Genomic DNA, 26242 nt, shown 5'->3' with positions numbered 1-26242 from the left:
ATCTGATCTGTCTTCCCACCACCCTCTCCTAACTTCTGGCGATTTCCTCTGTAGCTCACTGGGAAAACAGAGGCACCTCTGAGCCCACAGAGGGTTTCATGCATCTCATGTTTAAGTCACTTTTATTCCTTGCTTTCTGACATTACTTTTTTGACTCCTATTATTGATGCTATAATAGAAATAAAAATGAGTGACGAAGAAAAAATAAAGGGTAAGGAAGGGAAGTGATGAAAATACAATGGCATCTAAAAACTGCAGGTTGGGAACTCTTCAGAAACAGTGCCTCTATCGCTCTTATCAGGCATCGGACACACCCACGTTGCCAGGAAGTCAGGATCCACGTGATGACAGGATCTCGCAACAAGGTTCCCGAGGAGAGAGCTGGGCCCAGACGTGAATGAGGATGTGCAAAGAACGGGCACAGTGTCCAGCATCTTCGCCTTTTAATATAAGATTTGTTTTCATTATTTCTGAGCGTAACATATTTCTTCTAAAAATAGAGCTTTGCTTGTTCTGAAACTTCTTAACTTTCACTGGGAGGTGAAGGGGAGTAAGGCTGCCAACGCTTCCTAGTCACGGACAAACTCTTCAAGGGATTCTGGATGCTCACAGCAAGAATGAGTTCATTTCAAATCCATGGGACTGAAGAAACACGACAGAACATTCCCAGCCCCAATCTGTGCCTGGTGTGGACCCCCACGACCACATTACTGACCAAAGGCTCACATGAGACCAGATGGCAGGGGCCCCTCCTGCAGGGGACAGACACAGGACCCCACACATATTTATCAGAAGACAACAGGGTGCCCTTCTAGCACCCTGGTTAAGAATGGAAGTGTACAAACACACAAGACATAGGAATGCAGGGTTGAGGATGTTAAACTTCTGCCCTGGGCCAATGCAGACCTGGATTTAATATCATGGAAGCTGCTGGGGTTTTCTCACAATACAGATTAAGAGTCAGAATCTCCCCCTGCCCCCAAGGAAAAGCCTGGTTAGCTCCTGAATCCAAAGATGCCCTTGATATATCCAGTGAGGCCACTCTTGGTCTTCTGCTCCAACTTGTCCTCAAGAGGTGGGAAAGCCACATGGTTGAGGGCCAGGTCAAAGAACAAAGGCTTGCATGGGATGGGCTGGAATCCCGGCGGGAAGTGCACGAGGTTGGCTTGCTTGGTGACGAGGGAAGGGTCCAGGCAGAATGTCTCAAACCGTTCGACCAGGGGCTGGAAGTCAAACCAAAAGCAGGAACCCAGATGTTAATCACAGCCCACTGGTGGAACATTCACTATGGGCCGAGCACCCAGTTCAGAGCTCATATGTGCTATCTCACTCGATCCCCACAAACCTCCTATGAGGGGCTATCATGTCCTCGTTTTATAATTGAGAGTCACTGAAATCTAGAGAGGTTGGGAGAGGTGGGCTGGGACTGAGGTGTAAGCCTGTCCGATGTCCGAGTCAGAGCTCGTAGCCAGGGCACACAGCAGGTTCCTAACTCCATTTGGGACCATCTAGATGACACCTGACAAATCTCACATAGGCAGCTTTCAGGTCCTGAGTAAAAGAAGGGAGGGAAGTAGGGTGCTCACTTAGAGATCTAGGGTCCTCGTTCTACAAATGAGTACACATTCCTAATAAGTTATGAATCCTTTTTATTCCTCAAAAGCCACAGCCCAGACTCACCTTATTGTCCTTGACTTGAAAAGAGGTCTCTGTTTGGTGGGAATCATTTGTATCTGAAAGTTTCACAGGATTCAGTAAGAACAGGGACTTATAACACACTATAGTCACGAATGGACACCTATCACACGTCTGGGTTCTAAATCCTAACAGCAAAAGTAGCGGATCTGTGGGGAGTTAGCCCTCTCCCTCCTGAGTCCAAACTCAGAGAGAAGCAGTGCAGATAACAGACAACTAACCCCAGAACCAATGTGGTCAGCCCAGCGAAGCAAGCACCTTGAATGCAAGAGACACGGATAGGCAGAACGGACACCACAACAGCGTTCCTCTAAATTCTTCCACATAACCTAATGCCTCAACGGGGCAGAAGGAATGGCAGGAAAAAACTACTTACAGATTAACCCAAACAGGCCCTTTCAATCTTAAAACAGTGGCATAGGGGGTGGGAGAGAAGAGGAGCAGCAGTGAAGGGGAGTCTGAGAAGACAGGCCGCAGAGAACAGGCAGGCGGCTCACCCAGGATCGCGGCCGCCTGCAGAGAGCACTTTTCCGACCTCACTTGCGTGATGAGCTCTTGCACGTCAGGCAGGTCCTGTAACAATGTGGAAAACGGGGACTCGTGAGCTGGAGTCAGGCCAGAGAAGCGCACCACACTAACCTGAGCTAAGTGACCCCACTGGTATTTTCATGAATTTTAGACTTTTTAAAATGGTCTCCCTATTAAAAGAAACAACACACAAAAACCAGCCTGTTTCAAAGGGAGGAATCTATGCCATGGCTTAAGTAATACTGCCTGGAAATAACAATGACACCAAGGATAATACTAAGAAGTTAATCATACACTAAATGCAGTATGTGCCAGGCACTGCTCTAAGGAGTTCACATAACTGTTCATTTCATCTTCGCCATAACCCTGAGACAGTCTGTACTTGCATTTTACAGATGAGAAGACTAAAGCACAGAGGGGCCAAAGAACGTGTCCAGTCACATTCCCAGTGGCAGTAGGGCGGGGCTTCAGAACTAGGACGGCTGGCTCCAGGGCCTAAGCCCCTACCCACTGACCCCTTCTACAAGGGCAATGCCATTCTCTTGCCTCAGCCTCTTACTCGGCAAATTGGGAAAGATCTGACTAGGTCTGGATACTGCTGAATCCCCTACGCCTCTGTTCCCTAACACTTTCCCCTGAAATCAGCCGTCACATTAGGTCAGATGGGCTTTTGTAAAATGCCTCTTACTTCTCTCCGGAGATAAGCCATCCGCACTGGTTTGTCTCCACATTCCAACGACACCCTACCAGATGACACTGCTACACTCGCCAGCCCACCCTCTGCCCACAGCCGCCTCCCACGTACTCCTTCCTATTTCTCTGCCCTCGCCCTCTATCTTCTTCTGTATTCATAGGTGGGTACTATGCAAGTCCCACGGCTGCAGCAAAACCACAAGCTCTCCGAAGGCAGAAACCAGAGTTCTCCTCCACCCCTGAGCCCAGGGCTGTTCCAAGCAGAAACAAGTGCCCCACCAGCAGCCCCTCTCACACTGGCTGTGACAATGTTAGGAACAGTGACCCTAGCCCGCTTTTCTAAACAGTCTCTACTTATAAAATATACATGGATTCCTTGGACCAGTGCTTTAAGAATCTATAACCTCACAGCAGTCCACAAGCTTAAAAAGCTAGCTGCCAGTCAACAATCACTACATCAAACCAGATCAGCATGTAAGCTTTGATGTACACCCAAGTCACCTGCGGGTCTTACCCAAGTCACCTGGGGGTCTTACCCGAGTCACCTGGGGGTCTTACCCGAGTCACCTGTGGGTCTTACGCAAGTCACCTGGGGGTCTTACCCAAGTCACCTGGGGGTCTCGCCCAAGTCACCTGGGGGTCTCGCCCAAGTCACCTGCGGGTCTCGCCCAAGTCACCTGGGGGTCTCGCCCAAGTCACCTGGGGGTCTCACCCAAGTCACCTGCGGGTCTTACCCAAGTCACCTGCGGGTCTCACCCAAGTCACCTGGGGGTCTTGCCAAAACGCGCTTTTGACTCAGCAGGCCTGGGGTGGGGAACTGAGAACCTGTATTTCTAGCAAACTCCCAAATGCTGCTCCTGCTGGTCCAGGCACACATTGTGTGGAAAGGCTTCACCAGTGGTTTTCAACTTGGCTACACATTAGAATAACTGAGGGGCTTAAAAGATCCCAGTGCTCATACCAGATCCCACACCAATTAGAACCAATATCTCTGAGGGTGGAATCTGGACATCCACCTTTTAAAAATCTTCCCAGGCAATTCCAACATGTAGCCGAGTCTGAGAATAGTATTTCAGGGTTGTTTTAACCAGAGGAAGGCTGTCCCTCTTAGTACCCGAGTCCTCTTCGGGCCTGGAATGCTGCCATGGGTTGCACTCCGCAGCTCCTGGGCACTCAGGGATGTACCACATGCCATGGCTGACCAGGCAGGACCAGTCTGGGAAGGCGTGGCAGCCTCACAGCAAAAGTGCTCAGGGCTTGGAAAACAGGAGAGAACAACAGCTCACCTTCAGGCTGCTCTTGAAGGCTCCGGCATCAGAATTCACCTCATCTGCGTACTTCAGGACCCTGTCGTACAGGACGAGGGCTTCACTCCACTTCTTCACCAGCACATAGGACTGAGCGATGAAGAAACACCTGATGGGGAATGAAAGAGCCACAGTGTTCTTAAGCAAAAATCACCCAAGATCAAGGCTTTCCTTGCTGTTTAGGCTAAATAAATTGTAAAGTTTCTTAACCTCAGGCGCACTGCCTGGGATGGGAGATCCCACCGTTCTCACTGTTCCAGTTTGCCAGCCTAACCTGCAGACTTGTCCCCGAAATTGGAGCCGACAAGGGTAGGTCCAAAGCTGACCCACTGTCTTTTACTTACTGTTGACTCTGCAAAAAAGAGGCAATTCCCAAAAGGCACAGGGAGGAAGCTGGAGACAGGCAGGAAGGTGGGATGCTGCCCAGATATAAATCCCACCCACAACTGCCCACACATCTAGGTCGCAACCATTCACCTCTGCTCATGTCTTTCAAAAACCAAATCCAAAGAAACAAACCTCTTCCTAACAGAAATTACTCTGCTGGGATCAACAGAGCCTGAGCGCTGCTGGCCTTTGACAGGAGCCAGAGAGCGCAGGGGCATGCGGGCCAGAAAAGGAAGGGCAAAAGCACTCAGGGCTCTACTGAGCCATTCTGTCTAGACCCCATGTTGCTACACAGTCCACTCCCAAGTTACAAATAGCACGGTGCATGTAAGAAACTGAGACGCTGAGCTTTCTCCCAACTCAGTTCAGTTTCCCTGAATCAGCTGTTCTAGTTCTGCTAATTGACGCTTTTTCCAACACTTATCCCTTTTCCACTGGGAGGAGGGAGGAAAGGGAAGGGAGAAGACAGGTAATGTATGTGCTTTCCAGCTCCCCCAACCTTTCCAAAGAGCAAAACTGCACTGGAAACTCCCAGCCACAACCTGAAACTTCCCTTGGACACGCTGGGCTAACTGCTCTCTGATCACATACCCAACCTTCCAGGGACATACTCCCAAGGCTTCTAGAACCACGGGATGGTAGAGGGGAGCCCTGTCTGTCCCACAGGAACTTACCTGTAAGCCTTGTAGACCAGAGTTTTAAGGCCTATCTCTTTCTGGAAGGCTCTGTCCTCCTCTAAGCCAGGAAGCTGGAGCAATTCCACCAGATTCTGCACAACAGATGCAACAAGAAAACTCATGAAGAGGAGACCTCGCACTGATCGTCTGACAGAAGACTTGTGAGAATAGACATGGGCAAAACGGAAGAGTCTAGGCTTCAAGTAACGGGAAAAAGTCTGTGACGCGTGACTCAGCAGCAGCCACATCTGGTGTCACCTCCACCCTCCTCTCTGACACTGAAAGCCCACGTGTCCTTTCTCTCCCAGTCACACTCCACCTCTTTCAGAGACTTCTAGGACCCTCTCAGCTAGAGGGGATTTCTCCGGCTCTGAACTCTCATTTCAGACAGCCCACTACTGTGGCATCTACACGAATAAGTGCAGATGTGCAGGGGTCTCACAACCTTACTCACTGGTGAGCTCCCATTGGGTCGAGGCAGAGTGGCCTCAGGTCCCAGGACGCTCCACAGCATGCAGGAGACCACCCTGCACAGGGGAAGTGCTCAGTGAATACCTGTGGTTTACAAGTGTTTACACACCAACACGTCTGAATATTGGGCTCACGGATGGCTGAAATGGCATGAAAACAAGACCTCTGTCTTTTTTTTTTTTTTTTGCGGTACGTGGGCCTCTCACTGTTGTAGCCTCTCCCGTTGCGGAGCACAGGCTCCGGACGCGCAGGCTCAGCAGCCATGGCTCACGGGCCCAGCTGCTCCGCGGCATGTGGGATCTTCCCGGACCAGGGCACGAACCCGTGTCCCCTGCATCGGCAGGCGGACTCTCAACCACTGAGCCACGAGGGAAGCCCAAGACCTCTGTCTTTTATCGAGACACTAACAGCTCCTGGCTGTCACAGCCCTTTCGCTATGCAAAGCTCAGTCATTTGTGTCCAACACAAACACAGGACAGGCTCTTGCACTCCCAGCCCTCCAGGGTCACCTGAAGAATGATGTCATAGAGCCGGATCAGGTCCTGGGGCCGGGGGGAGCGCTTGCTGTCGTCCTCCGGCTGCTGCTGCAGCACCGCCTTCTGCAGGCCTTTAGCCATGTTCTCGTTCCGCTTGATTGCTGTTGACAGCTTGATGTAAGTCAGGTAGCTGGAATGGACCACATGTCAGCTCAGGTTATGATGAGGGAAGCTGACGTTCGAGAAGAGCACTGGACCACAAGCTGGGACTGCCCTAGGGGATTATGGGGGTGAGGGGGTGTCATATCGCAGGGCTGTCAGGCCTGGGCCTCAAACTCCAAGGGCCTTCAATTCTGGCTGCTGTTCAGTGGCTAACTGCAGGGGACCAGTAATGAAACCTTATGACAAAATCTGATTTTAGCTTGAATTATATCCTCCATATCTTTATTTTTTTAATTTTTTTTTATTTTTGTGGTACGCGGGCCTCTCACTGTTGCGGCCTCTCCCGTTGCGGAGCACAGGCTCCGGACGCGCAGGCTCAGCGGCCATGGCTCACGGGCCCAGCCGCTCTGCGGCATGTGGGATCTTCCCGGACCAGGGCACGAACCCGTGTCCCCTGCATCGGCTGGCGGACTCTCAACCACTGCGCCACCAGGGAAGCCCCTCTCTGTATCTTTATTAAAGAGCCAGAGAGCTACTAATTTCAGAGGACACTGCTGGTCCTTAAGATGACTAATGGATGGCAAGCTAGTTCCTGGAACAAGGACCGGTTACCCGCCTGGCCCACACTACAAGGACAGCACACATGCACGGCAGCTGCTCCTGCTCCGCTGATGACCTTCGCTTCTCAGAAAATACTGAGGGACATTCTCTTTGGAGGATTATGCATATTAAATGTGTGTATATACCGGAGACTATGCGTGATGCCTGCTTATTTTAACTGTACCATCTGGAAAGTCCTTTAATATTTGGCGATTAAAAACACGGTAACTAGTTAAGTCTACTTAAGAAGTGTTCAGGCCTCTAGATCCCCATCTTACTGTGGCAGAGGCTGGAGGCATCCTGGGAGAGGGAGGATATAAAAGAGGCCTGGGGACAGGGGATACAGGCACAGCTGAGGTCAGGGGCTCCACAATGAACCAGGGGGGTTAAGAGACTGTCAAGTTCTGAGGGCTGACCTCCTAGCATTCTTCTCCTACTCGGCTTCCAGAATAAGAACAGCCTGATATATGCTGAGGATCTGACCAGCCCAAGATAAAAAACCCTTCAAGATTCTGGAGTCAGGGTCCTCAGTGAAAGCGCAGACCCAGAGCACCTACAGTGAAACCACAGCTGAGGAGCTCCATGCAAGAGCTCCCAACAGACAAGACACAGTCATTAATAGGAGTGGATGAACAAGGATCACCAGACACTTAAGGAAAACCTCTAATAAGACAGGAAGGGCCAAGACTGAGAAGGGAAAAAAAGGCAACTTGGAAGAAACGAACTTTGTAGGGAGAAGAAAACTTTAGACAACTATTATTAATTTCAGAAAGATAAGTGAAGACTTTGTGGTTGTGAAGTTACAATGAGACACTGTTTTAAAATAATATTCAAAGAACACAAATGAGCTCTTAGAAATTAAAATCGGGACTTCCCTGATGGTCCAGTGGTTAGGACTCTGCACTTCCACTGCAGGGGGCACGGATTTGATCCCTGGTCGGGGAACTAGAATCCCACATGCTGTGCGTTGCGGCAAAATAATTAATTAATTAATTAACTTAATGGCATTGGAAATGAGGAAGCCTGTGTAGGAGTCAGATGGGAAGTCAAGAGGGGTCAGGGTGAAGAGTGGGAGTAGAATCGGTGAGAGAAGGCTGTAGGGGAAAGTGGTAAGAAATGCTGAAAGCCAAAAATCAACAAGTAGCAACAAAACGCATGTTATTTAGAGACACGGAGGTAAATACCAAAAGAATTTGTTAAAAGAATTAAAAGTAGGGACTTCCCTGGTGGCACAGTGAGTAAGACTCTATGCTCCCCACGCAGGGGGGATGGGTTCAATCCCTGATCAGGGAACTAGATCCCACACGCTTGCTGCAACTAAGAGTTCGCGTGCCACAACGAAGGAGCCCGCCTGCCGAAATTAGAACCCAGCGCAACCAAATAAATATTAAAAAAAAAAAAAAAAAGAATTAAAAGTGGCTGCTGCTGCCTTTTTTTTTTTTTTTGCCACATTGCATAGATTGTGGGATCTTAGTTCCCCGACCAAGGATCAAACCCACGTCCCCTGCAGTGGACGCTCGGAGTCTTAACCACTGGACCATCAGGGAATTCCCAAAAGTGGATGCTTCTGAGAAATGGGAGGAAAGGTCATGAGATGGTTTTTTCTAAAGCTCTGTAGAAAAATCAAACTCTCAAAGTAACTATTATTCAGAGTAGGAGTCCAGATACATCTTTATTAAAATACAAGAGTTTTATTAAAATACAAGAGCTACCTGATTCTCGACTTCAATTTACCCCAAAGCTGGTTTCCGATCCTAACTGATTACGATCCTGACACTAGCCACATGTGGAGGTGGGAGAATGGATCCAAGGGCAAGGGGCTTCACAATTTGAAAGTTTCCTGAGCCCTGCTGAAACTCTCTGGGTTTTTCAAGGTTAGGAAGTTGATCAACTGCCTCTGCCTTGTTGTGGCTGTTAACTACCAACATGTCCCCTAACCTCCTGGAGCCTCATCTTTCTCCTTAGGTTGTTGAAGCAGAAGACGGCTAAGGGCCGTTCTGGCTGATATTCTGTGCACCCGAGTCATCTAGCAGTCAATTTGACATTCACATAACACCAAGTCCCCTAAGAATGGAGATTAAGGCAGGGAGAGGAGCTTTTATGGTTTTGCTTTTTTTATAGAAGAGGGGCGGGGGGCACGGGAATGACTGAAAATACAGCCAGGTTCACTAAAAACTTATAAGCAGTGACTAAGAAATTAAAATTTCAAGGTCACATGGAAAGAGAATCTGAGGAGAAGTGGAATTTTATTTCTCCCCAGGAAGTTCGAAAAATGTCACTCTCCCTCCTTTCTTCTGTGAAACAAAATGATTCACCTCTTAAAAAATTTAAACTTGACAAGGTGATTTAAAAATGCATATGAAAGAGCAAAGGGAGAAAAACAGTCAAGATATGCCTGAGGAGAAACCTAGTGGGGAAAACTTGCTCGACCAGATACCAAGACTTATGATAAAGTTATAGTAAATCATTGTGCTGTGTTAGTACACACAAATAAATCAGCAGAGCAGAAGAGAGTCCAGAAAAAAAGAGCGCGCAAGGAGAAAATGGAATGTATTCCTGCAGATCAGTGGGGAAAGGACAGAACAGTCAATAAATCACACACTGGAATAATCCATTATCCTCATGGAAAAAGGTGAAATAGATCCTTACCTCACTCAAAAATAAACTCCAGGTGGAATTAAACTTGAGTTGAAACTGAACTCAAATATAAAAGGGACAATGTAAAACATTCAGAACACAGCAGAGAGTCACTCTAGGAGCTTGGCATGGGAAGGACAGTGGTTAGCTCCAGAAGAGGGGGAGGAATCAGCAAGGGTGGGGCCACAAGGAGCTTCAAAATTATTGGCTGTATTCTAGTTCTTACACTGTATAAAAATTTTAAATTATAAGTATATTAGAATAATACACAAATTCAAAACTCATATGATAAAATGCGAACAGATGCATTCAGATTTTAGTATGTATCAATAAATTATAATGTACATAAACATTACATATACTCTTTTGTTCCAAAGATACATCATACAACGTTAAAAAGTCAAAACATCACAACCCTTACCTGTGCAGGTACTGAAGATTAGATACCTTCCCCGATTCCCCGTCAAGGATATAATCTCTCTGTTTCTGCAGACAGTGAAAAGGTAAGGATAAAATGGCTGATCCTATCCTTGGCTCTGACCACCTCGATTTTTTTTTTTTTTCTTAACATCTTTGTTGGAGTATAACTGTTTTATAATGGTGTGTTAGTTTCTGCTGTATTACAAAGTGAATCAGCTGTACATACACATATATCCCCATATCCCCTCCCTCTTGCATCTCCCTCCCTCCCACCCTCCCTATCCCACCCCTCTAGGTTGACCACCTCATTTAATGGTGTGGTTCCCCCAAGTGCCCTGGAATACAGGCACAGACTCTAGTAAGTTAAGGGTCTTCAAATATCAGAGATCTACTGCATATATTCTAGAATGACAGGGTCACTCAGTTGCCACTGGCATCTAAAAACCAGACTTGAATAAGAGGATTCAGAGTAATGGCCAGTAAGGCTTCCTGTCCACTGCGTCCAGTGTCCAGACCCAAAGCATTAAGGCAGACAGTCCGTGGTCCTCGGTTCCATTTTAAGACCTGTGTCTTAGACCCAAGTTCTATGCCTTGTGCTGTTAGCTCTTGTCTTTGTGGCTGGCTGAATAATGGCCTCTAAAGATGTTCACATCCTAACAGGAACCTGTGAAGATGTTACCTTACGTGGCAAGAGACCTTACAGATGTGATGAAGCTAAGAATCTCTTAATTAGCCTGGATTATCCAGGGGGGGCCAACACAAACATAGACTCCTTATAAGAGGGAGGCAGTAGGGTCAACAACATAGAGAAGATACTGGGACTGAAGCAGAGGACAGACAGGAGAGAAGATGCTATGCTGCTGGCTTTGAAGATGGAGGAAGGGACAACAGGCAAGAAATGCAGGAAAATGCACTCTCTGGAATACTGGAAATGGATTCTCTCCTAGAGCTTCCAAAAGGAATACAGCCCTATAAACCCATTTTAGACTTCCATCCTCCAGGACTGTAAGATAATATACTTGTGTTGTTTTTAGCCACTATGTTTGTGGTAATGTTACAGCAGCAACAGGAACACCTTGCTATCACCATATTCATTACATTCTGTGAGGTGTCTGCTGAATTCAGCTGCTGTGAATTCAAAGTGAATGACAGAGGCTGGGGCTCTGTATGTACCTGCTAAATGAATCAAGGGAAGTATAATATATAAAGCCTGCTTATTGGAGGAGGAAACACGCAACTACAGCCCAACATACATTCATTGAATATTTCATACAGAAGGTACTATGGCAGATGATTAAAGAAATATATAGTTACTTTTAATATGCTTATAATCTTAAGAAAAATATAACAAGAAGGTAAATATAAAGCAATACACAAAATGTTAAAAGGCTGTGCTTGACTGGGACTTCCCTGGTGGCGTAGTGGTTAAGAATCCACCTGCCAATGCAGGGGACACAGGTTTGAGTCCTGGTCTGGGAAGATTGCACATGCCGTGGAGCAACTAAGCCCATGCACCACAACTTCTGAGCCCGTGCTCTAGAGCCCACGAGCCACAACTTCTGAGCCCATGTGCCACAACTTCTGAGCCCATGTGCCACAACTACTGAAGCCCACATGCCTAGAGCCCTTGCTCCGCAACAAGAGAAGCCACTGCAATGAGAAGCTCGCGCACCGCAACAAAGAGTAGCCCGCAACTAGATCGCCGCAACTAGAGAAAGCCCGTGTGCAGCAACGAAGACCCAATGTGGCCAAAATTAAATTAATTAATTAATTTTAAAAAGGCAATGCTTGATTAACTATCAAACAAAAATTATAGCTGCAAGTATCAGATATTCGGAAAATGGAGAAATGTGGGCGAGGATGGTGTAGGCAGGCTTCTCAGAGACAGTGAGCTATGAGCCACACCTTGAAAGACAGCCAGCGTTTGGACAGGTGAAAAGGGAGTGGAAGAAGCCAAGTGTGAGGAGGGGGGAAAGGACAACAGTGTAAGGAATGCACTGCAGTGGGACAGGCATAAGACAGTGAGTACAAGAGCCTAAGGCAGAAGACTCAGAGGGAAGCAGCCAAGTACAACACTGGAAACAGGCTAGAAACACCCAGCGGAGGCTCATATACCAGCTCAAGGAGTTTGAACTGTATTTGCTAGACACTGTGGTATTTAAGAAGGGTGCACACAGCCCTCAGGGTACGGGTATAAGAAGAAAACTAGAACTTCTATTTATATCTATCTCAATTCTAAAAACTTTATTTTAATACATTTTCTAAATCACAAATTAGTTGAATAATAAGGTATATAATTTATAAATAAATGTTATCAGAGATAAATGCTCAATTTTACTTATGGGGTGCATGATCATAGAAGTTTAGCGACCACCGCTCTAGACCTCAGAGAATCACTGGGCTTTTTTCACAAGTAGGCAGTGAAATAGGATCTAGAGAGATTCAGTCTGTTCTTCTGGCAAAAAGGTCTGGAAAACCAAACTGAAACCAAGATAGGAAAAGCAATCAGGAGACTTTTGTGGTAGTCCAGGCACAATATAAAGGGCTTATTAGAAACAGGTGGAATGGACAAGAAGTGAGAGAAATTACAAAGGGAGAATAAACAGGGTTTTTGGTGACAGGGAATAAAGAGACAGAAATGGTTCTGAGGTTTTCAGCCTAGATGGCTGAATGAATCACAGTGATATTATTAGAGAAAGGGAGCACTGGAGAAATCCACCTGGAGATATGAATTTGAGATCAAAGCTTTAACAGGTAATACGTGAAACCATTAGGAGAAACAGGATAGACAAAAGAAATTCTCAACCTGATGGAGCCCAGAAGAGGCTTCTGTTGTTCATTAGCCAATCACCACACCTAAATACAACAGTGGCTCAGAGTCAATGCACTGAGAATGCGACACACAGACTGAAGAGGACCTCAGCCCAGAACAAGAGCCCGTGGCTCAGCTGAGAGTCCTACCTGATCTGGCTTGAGCTCTTCCCGAACGGCCTGGATGGCGTCCCGACACTCACTGAGCATGGATTCAAACAGACGCTCCTTGGTTTCTTCACTTTCAGCCTAAACAAAGGCAGAAGGCAGTAAAAAGATTTTCTTTTGAGTAAGACATAGCACTCTGACGGGAGGAAGGCATAACATCGCTTTGATTCCTCCCATTAAACACAAATACACACATCAACCAAAAAGTGGCCCGAATCGGAGATCATTTCAACTGTTAATATTCTCTATCGTATATGATTTTTCTTATGGTTTTAGTCTTTATTTGTATGGAAATGAGAAATATATACATATATATAAATATAAAGTGAACATACTGAAAAAGTATCTGTATAACTGATCTAAACTGTCAGGCAACAGATGCTTTAATGTTTCCTCTATCATAGAACTTTCTACTATTCTCCTCCAACTCTTCTACCCCTGCTCCCGACCTGCACCTGGCTTCCCTAGAGGGGCCTTATGGACTAGATTTAGGGCACTGCTACCTCATACTGAGGCTCAGCACAGCAGAAGCTTCTTTTCCTTACAAATGTAACCCAACGGACTTGCACATACTGGATTTCTTTTAAGTCCAAGCAGGTGAGTAACATTACTAATCAATACCCAATCAAAAACATATTTCTCCTAAATGCCATATGAGGTTCTCCTCCTCACGGAAATTCTGCCCTCAGATATTCCATACAGCTATGCTGAGAACATTTTTAGGGCAGATGAGGTTGACAAAGCATAGGGTGTCACCCCTCTGCCAGCCGGCTGGGATAAGGCAAAAAGTGATTCATTAACTGAATACCTGCCAAACCACATTACCATTCTAAAGAATCTGACTGAGCAGGTGGGACTGAACAAAAAGCAAAAAGGAGACGAACTTGTGTTACTTGCAGACCCACCCAGACATTAGAACATCAACATTCTCATGATTATGTTTGACTTTCCACAGAAACTATCATCCAATCTGATCTCTTGACACTCAAGTGACCTCCAAGAAAGCCCCAAAGAAAACCCACTCCTTTAAGAGATGGCTAGGAGTGGCTTAAAGAAAAACCTTTTCTTCTCTTAAGAACGCTTATGTTTTTCCTAGTTTCCAGTGTGGGAAAAAACTTCCTTGTAAATTACCCAATATAAATTGAACATACTTTTCTATTTATAAGTTACTTGACTTTCCTGTTGTTCAGTAACTTAGGAACAAATCAGGGGCACAGCTATTCTATAAACTTATAAAGGCAAACACAGCCACCATTAACTCACTGAAGCCTAGAGTAGTGCTGTCCACTAGAACTTTCTGTGATAATGATGTATCTGCACTGTCCGTTGTAGTCATCGTCAGCTACACGCGGCTGCTGAGCAATCTGACATTTTAATTAATTTAAACAGCTGTGTGTGTTCAAGTGGCTACTGTACTGGACAGTACAGCCCAGCTCTGGAGAAACACACTCACACGAAACACTGTTAATTAAGCATCTCAAGTTAGCAAGATTCTTTACAATCATTTAATCAAACTGGCCAAATTTTTCAAAGTACAGATCCTGTGTAACGGAGCAGCCGCAGAATAAGATATGCGAACAGACCTGGCACTAACCACACACATACCAGAGCCACGTCGTGAGCAGCCCGGATAAACTCCAGCATCAGTTTGATACCATGCAATCCAGCAAACAGGCCACCGACACCCTTTTAAGATGGGGGGGTTCAGCAGTCAGGGCAATGGGTGTATAAGTAAGAAGAGAGTAAATGTGGTTTTACCAGCTACATAGGATCTGTCTCCTTTCCTACAGGGAGGGAATGGCTCAAATAAAAAAATTAAAATGATGTCTAAAATGCTAAACCTCTTTAATGCCATGTATTACCTTCGTTTCCTTTGAGTAAGGAAACCTCTGCATCAAGGTACTGAACATAAGCAAATTTTCCCTCTGCTTCCAGAAAATTCTAAGATCCATTGGGAATCTTACAAAAGTCTTAAACCGCAATGAAGGAAAAAGCCTATCTGAAGGGGAGCACTTCAGTCAATTGTGTTTTCCTAATGGCAGCTGCACTGCACAGTGACGTGGAGACCACTAATCTCCGGAGCAGAACTTCTCCCGGTTCTCTCGGGCTGGACAGAATGTCTCCAAACAGGAAGCCTGAAACGTATCTTGCTACTTACTTGCTTATTCCATAAACCTATCTTGGAGGCTTAGATAATCCTGAAGGGGCAGTGGAACAAGAAACACCTCTCTATGCCTATGCAGAGGGAGGGTCCCTCAGAGTCCACATGCATATGTCTCAAGTTTGCCACTGAACCAACAAGAATGTGCTCCTAAACACAGGGGCAAACCCCCTGCATGAGAATCTGTGGTCTGCCTGGACCTTTCCCAGCTGTGCCTATGACACAGAGAAACCTGAAGCCCAGAAGTAATGTTACTCAGTCCTAATAAACAAACTCGAGACCAATTTTTATAAAACTTCAAATACTCTCGGATGTGCTTTTCCACAGCCTCAAATCACGTCTCAACGCTGACTAAAACCAGCTGCTTGTGTCCTGAGGTAGAGACCCCCAGCTCTTTAAAACAGAGCTCCCAGATGGTTTTCGCTTGTCCACAAATATTGCCGCAAGGTGGTGGTGTGACTAAGAGACAACAAGGCGAGTCTGACCACATTCTCCACCAGACTCGCAGGAGAACCAAGGGGATGGGAACCAAGCCTCGCTCGGCCCAGTGAGGTCTAGTGAAAAACACATGGGACTTGAGTAGCAGAGGATACAAACCTCACTTAAAAATAGATTTTTTTTTTTTTTTTAGAGAAAAGGGGAAATGATCTCCCTTCCAGTCAAACATTAAAACATGAGCCATAGCCTGTGGATAAGAATCATGAAACCTGCAGAGACTTTAAAGCTGCCCACCCCCCACCCCACCCAAGAGCTGCCTTACACCCTCAAATCACCACCAGTGACAATTCAGGCAGGACCAAGGACTAACAAAGCAGAACAGAAATAAATTATAAAGTAAGACAATACTAAAGACATGAGGCCCTAAAGCTTGGCTAAAGGAAGGAAGGATTCTGCAGCAGGAGTTCAGCAGCTCATTAAGCCTCAGCTCCAGTTTTTGCAGTTTAATATTATCTCCCTGAATTATTTCTTCCTTGCACGCTTTTCAGTAAACTGCAGTTTTAGTATTTAAACGTCATAAAAACCTCTACAAGCAAGCAAGAAGCTGGGGCTACCAAATTCCTGAACTCCAGCTCCCAGAGGGTGGCAAACACCAACATCAACCAGGTTAGAAAACACTGCAGTGAAAAGCCCTGTCTCTCTCAGGCAGAGTGCTTGGTTTCCAGGGCAGAGAACAACTCGATACAATAAGGAGAACAGGCAAATCATCTGACAGTGGCACCAAGGAGCAAGTAGTTCTTCTGGAGATTAGCCTCAAATGGCCAAAGGGCATTTCCCACATTTAATAACCCACGGTTCATTCAATTCAATACACATTTAATCGGCCACAGTGCTAGCCCTGACATCTCAGGATTCAACTAAACTTTGACACTGCACTTAAATTACTTTATTTACTGGCTTGACGTGGTGGTATATGTGTGATATAGCACATCAGGCACGTAACTGTTTCTAATGTTTTTTTTAAAATTTTTATTGGAGTATAGTTGCTTTATAATGTTGTGTTAGTTTCTACTGTACAGCAAAGTGAAACAGCTATACGTATACATATATCCCCTCTTTTTTGGATTTCCTTCCCATTTAGGTCACCACAGAGCATTGAATAGAGTTCCCTGTGCTATACAGTAGGTTCTCACTAGTTACCTATTTTATACATAGTATCAATAGTGTATATATGTCAATCCCAATCTCCCAATCCATCCCCCCGCACCCTGTTTTAATGTTAAAACCTTAATGGGATTCCTGGGATTAATACACATTTTGTTTGACCTACCAAATTATTTAAAGGTCTCTGATACTCAAGTGATCCTAATGTACGGTAAGATGCTTAAAAACCACAGATAACTGTATTCACAACAAGCACATTAACCAGGCACTTAAAAGATTCTACAAACATTAAAATGATAACGGAATATTGCAAACTCTATGCCAGTAAAATCAACAATTTACATTAAATTAATAAATTCCTTTAAAAAAACAAAATCCAAACTGACACAAGACACAAGATGAAACAGGAAATCCGAATAGCCCTACAACTTGTAAAGGAATAATATTTGTTTAAAACAAGCAAAACCAAATTTTAAAAACCTTCCCACAAAGAAAACTCCAGGACCAATGGTATCACTGGTGAATTATAACAAACATTTAAGGAAAAAAAATACCAGTGTTACATACTCTTTCATAAAATGAGAAGAAGGGAACATCTCCAAATTTGTTTTATTAGGTATGTATAACCCTGACACCAACCCTAAAAAAGACATTACATACAAAACAAGAAAATCATAGGCCACTCTTTCTCAGGAAAACAGATGCAAAATTCTTAAAGTATTAACAAACCAAATCCAGCAATGTATAAATAAAAAGTACAACATATTACAACCAAGTGGGTTATCCCAGATACTCAAGGTTGGCTTAAACACTGAAAATTAATCAATGTAATTCACTACGTTAACAGGCTTCAAATATTCTTCCCGCTTCAGCCTTTAAAGATTTGAAACTATCCCTATATGGTTCTTTCCAACCCTTTGATTTCATACACTCCTCAAACACACCACTGTATCTTGCGGGATAACAATTAAAAACTCATATGGAACTTCGCTGGTGGTGCAGTGGTCAAGAAACCGCCTGCTAATGCAGGGGACACGGGTTCGATCCCTGGTCCAGGAAGATCCCACATGCCACGGAGCAGCTAAGCCCATGTACCACAACTACTGAGCCTGCACTCTAGAGCCTGCATGACACAACTACTGAAGCCCACACACTCTAGGGCCCATGCTCTGCAAGAGAAGCCACCGCAATGAGAAGCCGGCGCACGGCAACAAAGAGTAGACCCTGCTCGCTGCAACTAGAGAAAGTCATGGTCAGTCACCTCATCACAGGTTGTTTTCTTAAAGGTTGATTTCTTAAAAACATCTATATTTTGGGACTCCCATGGTGGTCCAGTGGGTAAGACTCCACTCTCCCAATGCAGGGGGCCTGGGTTCGATCCCTGGTTGGGGAACTAGATCCCACATGCCGCAACTAAGAAGTCCACATGATGCAACTAAAGATCCTTCATGCCACAACTAAGACACGGCACAGCCAAAATAAATAAAGAAAAATTTTTAAAAATTTATATTTTATAAATGTTAAGCATGAACAACTTTTTAAAGTTACTTAATAAATGTTATCTTTTCTTGTCCTTTGTCTGATGTATGTCTGTGGCCCCATTCCTAAGAAGTCCCTATTTTATTTGCCCCTACTGACCTCCCTTGCCCCCTATTCTATCCAGAATTTCTGCCCCACTGTCACTGCCTGATGCCTGGCACAGAACTGTAGCAGTTCTTTTCTTCCAGCATGTACCGCTTTAAAACAAGAGTTAACCCAGTTGCATGATCTAAATGGTTGCTATCAGCCCTAGTCCAGAAGAGAGACCTCTATACCCTAAATGCCAATGAAATGTTCTCAGAAAAAGTTTAGTCTTTTAGATTAATGAAAACTCAACTTTCTGGTATTGTTCTAGTCTTCTGTCTTTCAAGGAAATAAAGGGTAAATAAGAGGCAATATGTAATACAGACAAAAGGCACAAAGAAATCCTTCAGTTGTTGAAAGCTGTCCCCAACCCAAAGGAGCCATTTTGGAACAAGTCACTGAAAGGTTTGGATGCTTAAGACAACTCATCAGCACAACTAAGAAAGCACCTCATACAAATATCACTCCGGGTGCAGTAGCTTGCTGTGAAGTCTCACGAAATGCCACTGGTCCCTGCTGAGGCTGGAGACACAGGGAGCAGCCTGGTTTTTTCTCAGACGTTCTTCACCTAATATGGAGAAGGAGCTCTAAAAAAATGCCTCAATCACTGCCTACTTCATACAAACCAAGATCACCAGGATCTCTCATCTTTTGGAACTCACTTGGTTGTGCACACCCACAAACAGGTAAGAATTATCTCAGCAGGAGCATCAGGCAGTATGGCTTTGCATGAATACTGCATATATACCACACATAAAACAAGATGTTCTGGTTTAGCTGTCTTTAAAAGGCCCAGGAACAAGACGTGGCCCTTTAGGGCTAGAAGGCTAGGACAAGAGGTCAGACAGACACAAGGGACATAACAGTCATGCTGCTGCACCACCTGCTGGGCCGAATGTAACCCCTGACTTTAAGCAGACCCTTGTTGCTCCCATTTTTACTGAAGGCTGTCACTGTCAATTTCTTTGCCCTCCAAACTAAGAACTCCTTGATAAACTCAGCTTTCAAAGTAATTTTATTCAAGAGGGTACATCTTGAGACTGTTACCAAATCCCAAGCAGCAACAAAACACTACATGTTAAACACACAAGGACAAGCTCCAGACACACACAGAAGAGAACAGAATAGGTCCTTGCTCCTTACCTGGGCGATGGCTGACTCATTGTCGGCCAATCCCAGTAAAAAGATCCTCACTTTGTCGATCTTCACCGGGACCGTTCTGCCTCTCCATTCCACTTCACTCATGGTGGCTGCCTGCTTGGCTCGAGTCTGAGTGATCAAGGCCTGGAAGGTAGTTTTAAAAAGTTAAAGCTTTAACTGTGGATATGAGTGATCAAGGTGAAAATCAGCAGAAACTATCATTTGTCTCTTTCTAAAACTAACATATCCCAGTTTATAGAGTATATACAAATTTCTATTTAAATTCCTCCCTGGCATATTTCTTAGCTTACAGAAACTCCAATATTAAAAGGACACGACAGAAGGCTAACGAGCAACACTAAGTTTTGGCAAGAGTGTAAGGAGAAAAGCATCGCAAGCAGAAATGTAAATTAGTAGAAACTTACTAAAAGTATTTGTCAATATGTATCAAAAGCTTCCAAAACATTCAATTCCACTTTTACAAATTTATCCTAAGGAAATAACTAAGAATGTATACAAAAACTGGGGACACAGATATTCATGGTAATACCAGTTACCACTTTTAAACAATCAACAATAATGAGTGGTCAAATAAAACATGTACCACAATGGAATACCATGCGGTCATCAAAAGATGCATGGAAATGTATTTACTGAAGTGGAAAAATGCATGTGACATTAAATTTAAGAAGCACGTTACTAAACAGTGTATACTGAGATTCTATTTTTAAAACATATGCCTTTTTCTCTACATATACAAGTTTGCAGGACTTCCCTGGTGGAGCAGTGGTTAAGAATCTGCCTGCCAATGCAGGGGACATGGGTTCGAGCCCTAGTCCGGGAAGATCCCACATGCTGTGGAGCAACTAAGCCCGTGCCCCACAACTACTGAGCCGGCGCTCTAGAGCCCACGAGCCACAACTACTGAAGGCAGCACGACTAGAGCCCGTGCTCCGCAACCAGAGAAGCCACCGCAGTGAGAAGCCTGCGCACTAGTGAAGAGTAGCCTCTGCTCGCCGCAACTAGAGAAAGCCCGCATGCAGTAGTGAAGACCCAAAGCAGCCATAAATAAATAAATAAATAAAATTTTAAAAAAAGTTTGCAAGATATTCATCATATCATACCACCTCTGGGTGGTAACCCACATGATTCTTTTTTTTTTAATTAATTAATTTTATTTTTTATTTTTGGCTGTGTTGGGTCTTTGTTGCTGTGGTGGTGAGCAGGGGCTACTGTTCATTGTGGTGCACAGGCTTCTCATTGCAATGACTTCTCTTGTTGCGGAGCACGGGCTCTAGGCGTGTGGGCCTCAGCAGCTGCGGCATGCGGGCTCCAGAGCACAGGCTCAGCAGTTATGGCACACAGGCTTAGTGGCTCCGCAGCATGTGGGAGCTTCCCAGACCAGGGCTCGAACCCACGTCCCCTGCACTGGCAGAAGGATTCTCAACCACTGCACCACAAGGGAAGCCCCTAAATGATTCTGTTTTTCCCCCCAATCTTTCCCAGTCTTTTATATTTCCTACTTTTTCTATGAGTACCAAATTAAGAAAGTTGAACACTTTAAAATATTAAGTGAAAATAGTTTTTGCTAAAAATAGATATAAATATGCATATATTGACAGCAATTATCCTCGGATGATGGGATTATGGGTTACTTCTTTTACTGGACTTTTTTCAAACCAAAGACTTTTCACAAAAATGTGCATACTAGATTACCTCCAATTTTTCAGCCAGGAGACCCTCAGTGCCCCCAGACCTCAATCTCATCTGCATGAGTTCATTGATAGCTGACTGGTCCCCTGAGAAAAAGAGAGATATTGAGTGGAAAATCCTCGAGGGAGTTGGGTGTTCCCTCAAGAACCACTAGATTCAACTCCAAGCTCTTCTCCCTCCATAAGCACGTTTCAAGGCCTCCCAAGTCCTTTCACAAAGCTCTTGGTGAGTAAAGAAGATGGCAGGGCCAAAACCGAAGCAATGGAATTCCCTTCCGGATTTCGAGCAGGGCTAACTCCGACAATTCTACTTTTTTCATCAACCAAAACCCACACCAAATATGGAAGCAAGGGAAAGGGAAGAAAGTTAAAGAAATTCTCTAGGCTCTCTGAGATGAACTACCACCAAGCCACCTGTCGATGCCCCATGCAGCCCGCTCACCAATGTTATATGCACAGTAGCGGATGTTGGGCGAGATCTCCTCCACACGCTGGTTGTACAGCACAGCCTGCTCTTCTGTGAAAGCGCTGGCCAGCTTCTCATAGATAGTCCTGCGAGGAAAGAAACATCATGGCTCACAGCAGCCTCACTTTAAGAAAATAAGCTCACAAGGAACACAGACCAACTACCAGAACTTGCATGTTCTGAGGCTGAAAGAGAAGAATCAACATTTCTAAAGAGAAGAAAAAAAGAAAGAAACTGTAATAACTTTCACAGAAACAAGCATTAGCTGATCTGCAGCTTGAATGTGACTATCATCAGAACCGGTCGCAGCCTTTGGCCCAGAGGACTCACTTGCATTTGTTAAAAGCCTCGATGGCAGCTTTCCATTCTTGATGTTCAAACCGCAGCATTCCTGAGAGGTAAGCTGTGTAAGCCTGTAAGGTGATGGGAAAGAGAAACTGCATCAACACCCGACAACCAGACAGCCCAACCGCCTCTACTTGCTTCGAACTTTGATATCAAGAATACAGAGATATTCAGGTTGATTCTAAAAGAAAAAAATTTATTTCACTAATAAAATGTGATACACAGGTAATTTTATGATTCATTTTACTTCCTAGGAAAGAACTTCAAAATAAAGAAAATTTGTTCCCTTCATTTTATTTAACAACCCACTTCTGGGCTATAACATAAGCATTAAAAGTTGAAATATCTTTCATCTCTTTTCAAATATTCATTAAGAAAAAAGTTCTTATTTTGTGAATTTCCCAGATACAAGTTCTCCATGCACGTATCAAAAGAAGCATGGGCTTTCTTAAAAGTCAGAGCTAATTGTTAAAAACCAAGAGCTCAAAAACAAAAACAAGAGCCAACTTCACCTTTTAAAAGCAAGATTAGGTTTTTTCCTCTCCTGACTACAAACATATAATGTAAGAAACTCTGTTCTGTTTACGTCTCTAAGCTCCACAATAAAGCAAAGCTGATGTTGAGACACTAACCTGAGCCTCCAACTTGGTCTTGGCGTCCACACGATTGCTCTCACACAAGCGTTCCAACTCCTCCGCATGCTTCACAGCTTTGCGTAGGCGAGATAACAAGTGGAACCGTTTTCGGGGTTCAGTGTTGGCTTCCTGTTTGAGCTGCATGGCATAGCTCCAGGCTCTCTCAGCATCCATCAGAACCAGAAGCAAATATCTAAACCAGAGACAGAATGGGCCAACTGAACAGCAAAGGCCAGGAGCACCAGACTCAGATATTCTCTGACGTGCAATCTTTGGCCTCTCAACTTTTCCCTATGCTCTGCCTTGCTCTCCTCCTCAGAGCTGCTCTTCAGTATCAACCATGGCTCCCAAATCAGCATCTCTGATAGGTTTCTAACCACCTATCAGACACATCTCATTGAAAAGCCTGCTATTGCCTCAAACTTGGCAAACCCAGACTTACCCCTCCCAAATTTAACAAATAGAGGCAGTCTAGGCACATAATCTGGCCTCATCTTTGAATCATAGCTCCTTCATCCCAACTCAGTTAGAAACCAAGTCCTTGAGAAGCAGTGTATACATACATATATATGCGTGTGTGTGTATTTTTTTAAACTGAAGTATAGCTGACTTAAAATATCGTATTAGTTTCAGGTGTACCACACAGAGATCCGATATTTCTATATATTATGAAATGATCGCCACAGGAAGTCTAGTCACCATCTGTCACCATACAAAGGTATTACTGTATTATTGACTATATTCCCTATGTTGTGCATTATATATCCCTGCGACTCTACTGTATAACTGAAAGTTTGTACTTCTTAATCCCCTTCCCCTATTTCACCCACCCCTTCCCACTTCTCTCCCCTCTGGCAGCCACCAGCTTGTTCTCTACAAGTCTTTTTGTTTGTTCATTTGTTTTTTAGATTCCACATATAAGTGAGATCATACAGCATTTGTCTTCCTCTAATTTCACTTAGCATAATACTCCCTACGTCTATCCATGTTGTCGCAAATGGCAAGATTTCATTCTTTTTTATGCCTGAGTCACATATATGTAACCTGATCTTGCTTTTAAAAGATGAAGTTGGCATCCCTTGTTTTTGTTTCTGAGCTCTGGTTTAAATATACATATAAATATAGATATAGACATAGATTTAGATATAAAACCTTCTTTATCTGTTATCCTTCAGTGGACACTTAGGCTGCTTCCACATCTTAGCTATTGTAAACAATGCTACACAATAAACGCTGGCGTGCATGTATCTTTTTTAATTCGTGTTTTTGGGAGTTTTTTTCAGATAAATACCCAGAAGTGGAATTGCTGAGTCATATAGTTCTATTTTTAATTTTCGGAGGAACCTCTGTACTGTTTTCCATAGTGACCGCACCAATTTACACTCCCACCAACAGTGCACGAGGGCTCCCTTCTCTCCACATCCTCACCAACACTTGTTATTTCTTGTCTTTTTGATAACAGCTATTCCGACAGGTGCGAGGTGATATCTCATCGTGGTTCTGATTTGCACTTCCCTGACAACTAGTGATGTGGAGCATCTTTTCAGGTGCCTGATGGCCATCTATATAACTTCCTTGGAAAAATTTCTATTCAGATCCTCTGCCCATTTTTTAATCAAATTGTTTGTTTTTTTGATATTGAGTTATATGAGTTCTTTATATATTTTGGATATTAACCCCTCATCGGATATGTCATTTGGAAATATCTCCTCCCATTTAATAGGTTGCCTGTTCATTTTGTTGATGGTTTCTTTCGCTGTGCAAAGAGAGGCAGTATACTGAAGTGGTTAAGAGCCTGGATTGGAATCTCAGTGCCACCACTGTATGACTTTGGGCAAAATACCAACCCTTTCTGTGCTTCACTCTCCCATGCAATAATACATATAACACACTTAGACCAGAGCCTGGCACTTACTAATGCTATATAAGTTGGCTACTTCATTGTTATTATGGTGAATCTTTCTTTAAACTACTGCCTTGATTAATCTTCCTTTAACTGTAGCTTAGCCTGGTCTCACTGTTATAACAGACTCTTCCTAACTCGATCTCATTGGATTTAATCAATCCATCCTGCTTCATCCCATCATGCTCTAGTTTTCTGACTGTGTCTCATACACCAAGCTCCGAGCCTCTTTGCTGCCTGAGCAGTAGCTAACAACTGCCCAGAGCATTACAGTTCCTACACTGCATTCAAAGACATCATGGCATGCTGTTTCCCTGAACACAGAATGTCTTTTCCTCTCACAAACCCTTAAAGGTCCAGCCTCCTCCATGCAGGCTTCCTGGCTTCCCCATCAAGAACCCCCAAACTAACTTCTCCCTTCCAAGACTTCAGAATTCTTATGAGTAAATTACACACAATATAGCAGTTTTGCTATCTTGTAGTGTTCCCTGTTCTGTACTCAACCAATATCTCTCAACAATATCAGAGTCAATGAGGTTCAATAACTATGCCTCCCCAACTCTTCTACATCCAATATGGTGTCTAACTCAGTTCTGGCCACGTACCGGACCAGGGGGCAGCAAACTTTTTTCATAAAGGGCCCAACAGTAAGTATTTTAGGCTTTATAGGCCCTATGGTCTCTGTCACAACTACTCTGCTACTGTAGCACAAAAGCAGCTGTAAGCAATATCTAAATAAATGGTGTGGCTGTGTTCCAACTTTACTTACAATAAACAGGTGGCAGGAAGACTATTTTGGCTCACAGGTCAAAGTCTGAGGAACTGACCCATAGACTTTTAATACATATTGCTTTCATAGAGTAATCCTGCCATGTTAAGCATGAATGCATTGAGCACTGAAATACAAAACTCTTCTGTAATAATTTACACATGTCCAGATTTCGCTTAAGACATAATGATTTAAGTAAGTACTCAGACATTGAGATTTGCGTTCTAGAAACCTTACCTAATAACCAGTTAGAGTCTAATCGCTGACTTCAACATCTGCCATTCTACCATAGCTCCTGAACAAGTTAGAGAGTCTCTCTGAGGCTCAGTCTCCTCATTTTATAACACAGGAGTAGTAAAGATGTCTATCCCACAGGATCACGTGAAATAACTAAGAGTCTGACACAACACCTGTCACGCTGTAATTGTTCAATAAATGTATTAGCAAGATGCATTCAGCACTTAGCACTGGGCAGTCAATACCTGTTATCAGTCAGAAGATCTTCAGTTACTTTTTTCCCTGTGAATTTGTGTCTGTTCCCCATCTTGAAGTTGAGTGTTTTCCGAAGACGTCTTTGTCTACGGGAACAGTAGCCTCTGTAGGAAACCACAACCAAAAATCATTCGGCCAAGCTGATAATACTTTCAATAGTAAATTCTACAATAAGGTAAGGTCAAAAGTTCAGGGTATTCTACTATATGGTTGCTATAGATACCACCATCCTCTTGCAAACATTTATTGAATGGAAAATTGCAAGCAATATGACTGGTATCACAGAAAACATGAAGAGACAAGGACACAGTACCCATTCTCAAAGAACCCATACTCTAGTTGGAGAGAATCATGCAGATAGA

General features: G+C 44.2%; 1 protein-coding gene across 2 annotated transcripts in view; it reads right to left on the bottom strand.

Moving 5' to 3' along the window:
- Window positions 1–421: 421 nt before the first annotated feature.
- SRP68 (signal recognition particle 68) overlaps window positions 422–26242 on the bottom strand; it is a 29801-nt gene continuing 3980 nt past the window's right edge. The window contains exons 3-16 of one of the 2 annotated variants that reach the window (XM_067715905.1): window positions 25871–25984; window positions 22714–22909; window positions 22067–22149; window positions 21713–21822; window positions 21275–21357; window positions 19562–19702; window positions 13015–13113; window positions 10055–10119; window positions 6268–6424; window positions 5285–5379; window positions 4203–4332; window positions 2193–2268; window positions 1681–1733; window positions 422–1223 (exon numbers count right to left, since the gene is read on the bottom strand). In XM_067715905.1, the coding sequence (XP_067572006.1) occupies window positions 996–1223; window positions 1681–1733; window positions 2193–2268; window positions 4203–4332; window positions 5285–5379; window positions 6268–6424; window positions 10055–10119; window positions 13015–13113; window positions 19562–19702; window positions 21275–21357; window positions 21713–21822; window positions 22067–22149; window positions 22714–22909; window positions 25871–25984 (1630 nt within the window). In that variant the 3' untranslated portion in view covers window positions 422–995. Of the gene's footprint in view, window positions 1224–1680; window positions 1734–2071; window positions 2269–4202; window positions 4333–5284; window positions 5380–6267; window positions 6425–10054; window positions 10120–13014; window positions 13114–19561; window positions 19703–21274; window positions 21358–21712; window positions 21823–22066; window positions 22150–22713; window positions 22910–25870; window positions 25985–26242 lie in introns of both variants that reach the window. The other variant, XM_067715906.1, reaches the window with a different exon arrangement.

This window comes from Pseudorca crassidens, chromosome 19 (genome assembly GCF_039906515.1).
Source record: "Pseudorca crassidens isolate mPseCra1 chromosome 19, mPseCra1.hap1, whole genome shotgun sequence".
In the NCBI taxonomy this organism is placed as follows: domain Eukaryota; kingdom Metazoa; phylum Chordata; class Mammalia; order Artiodactyla; family Delphinidae; genus Pseudorca; species Pseudorca crassidens.
Note: the sequence above shows the minus strand (reverse complement) of the source record. Positions and strands in the feature narration are given on the sequence as shown.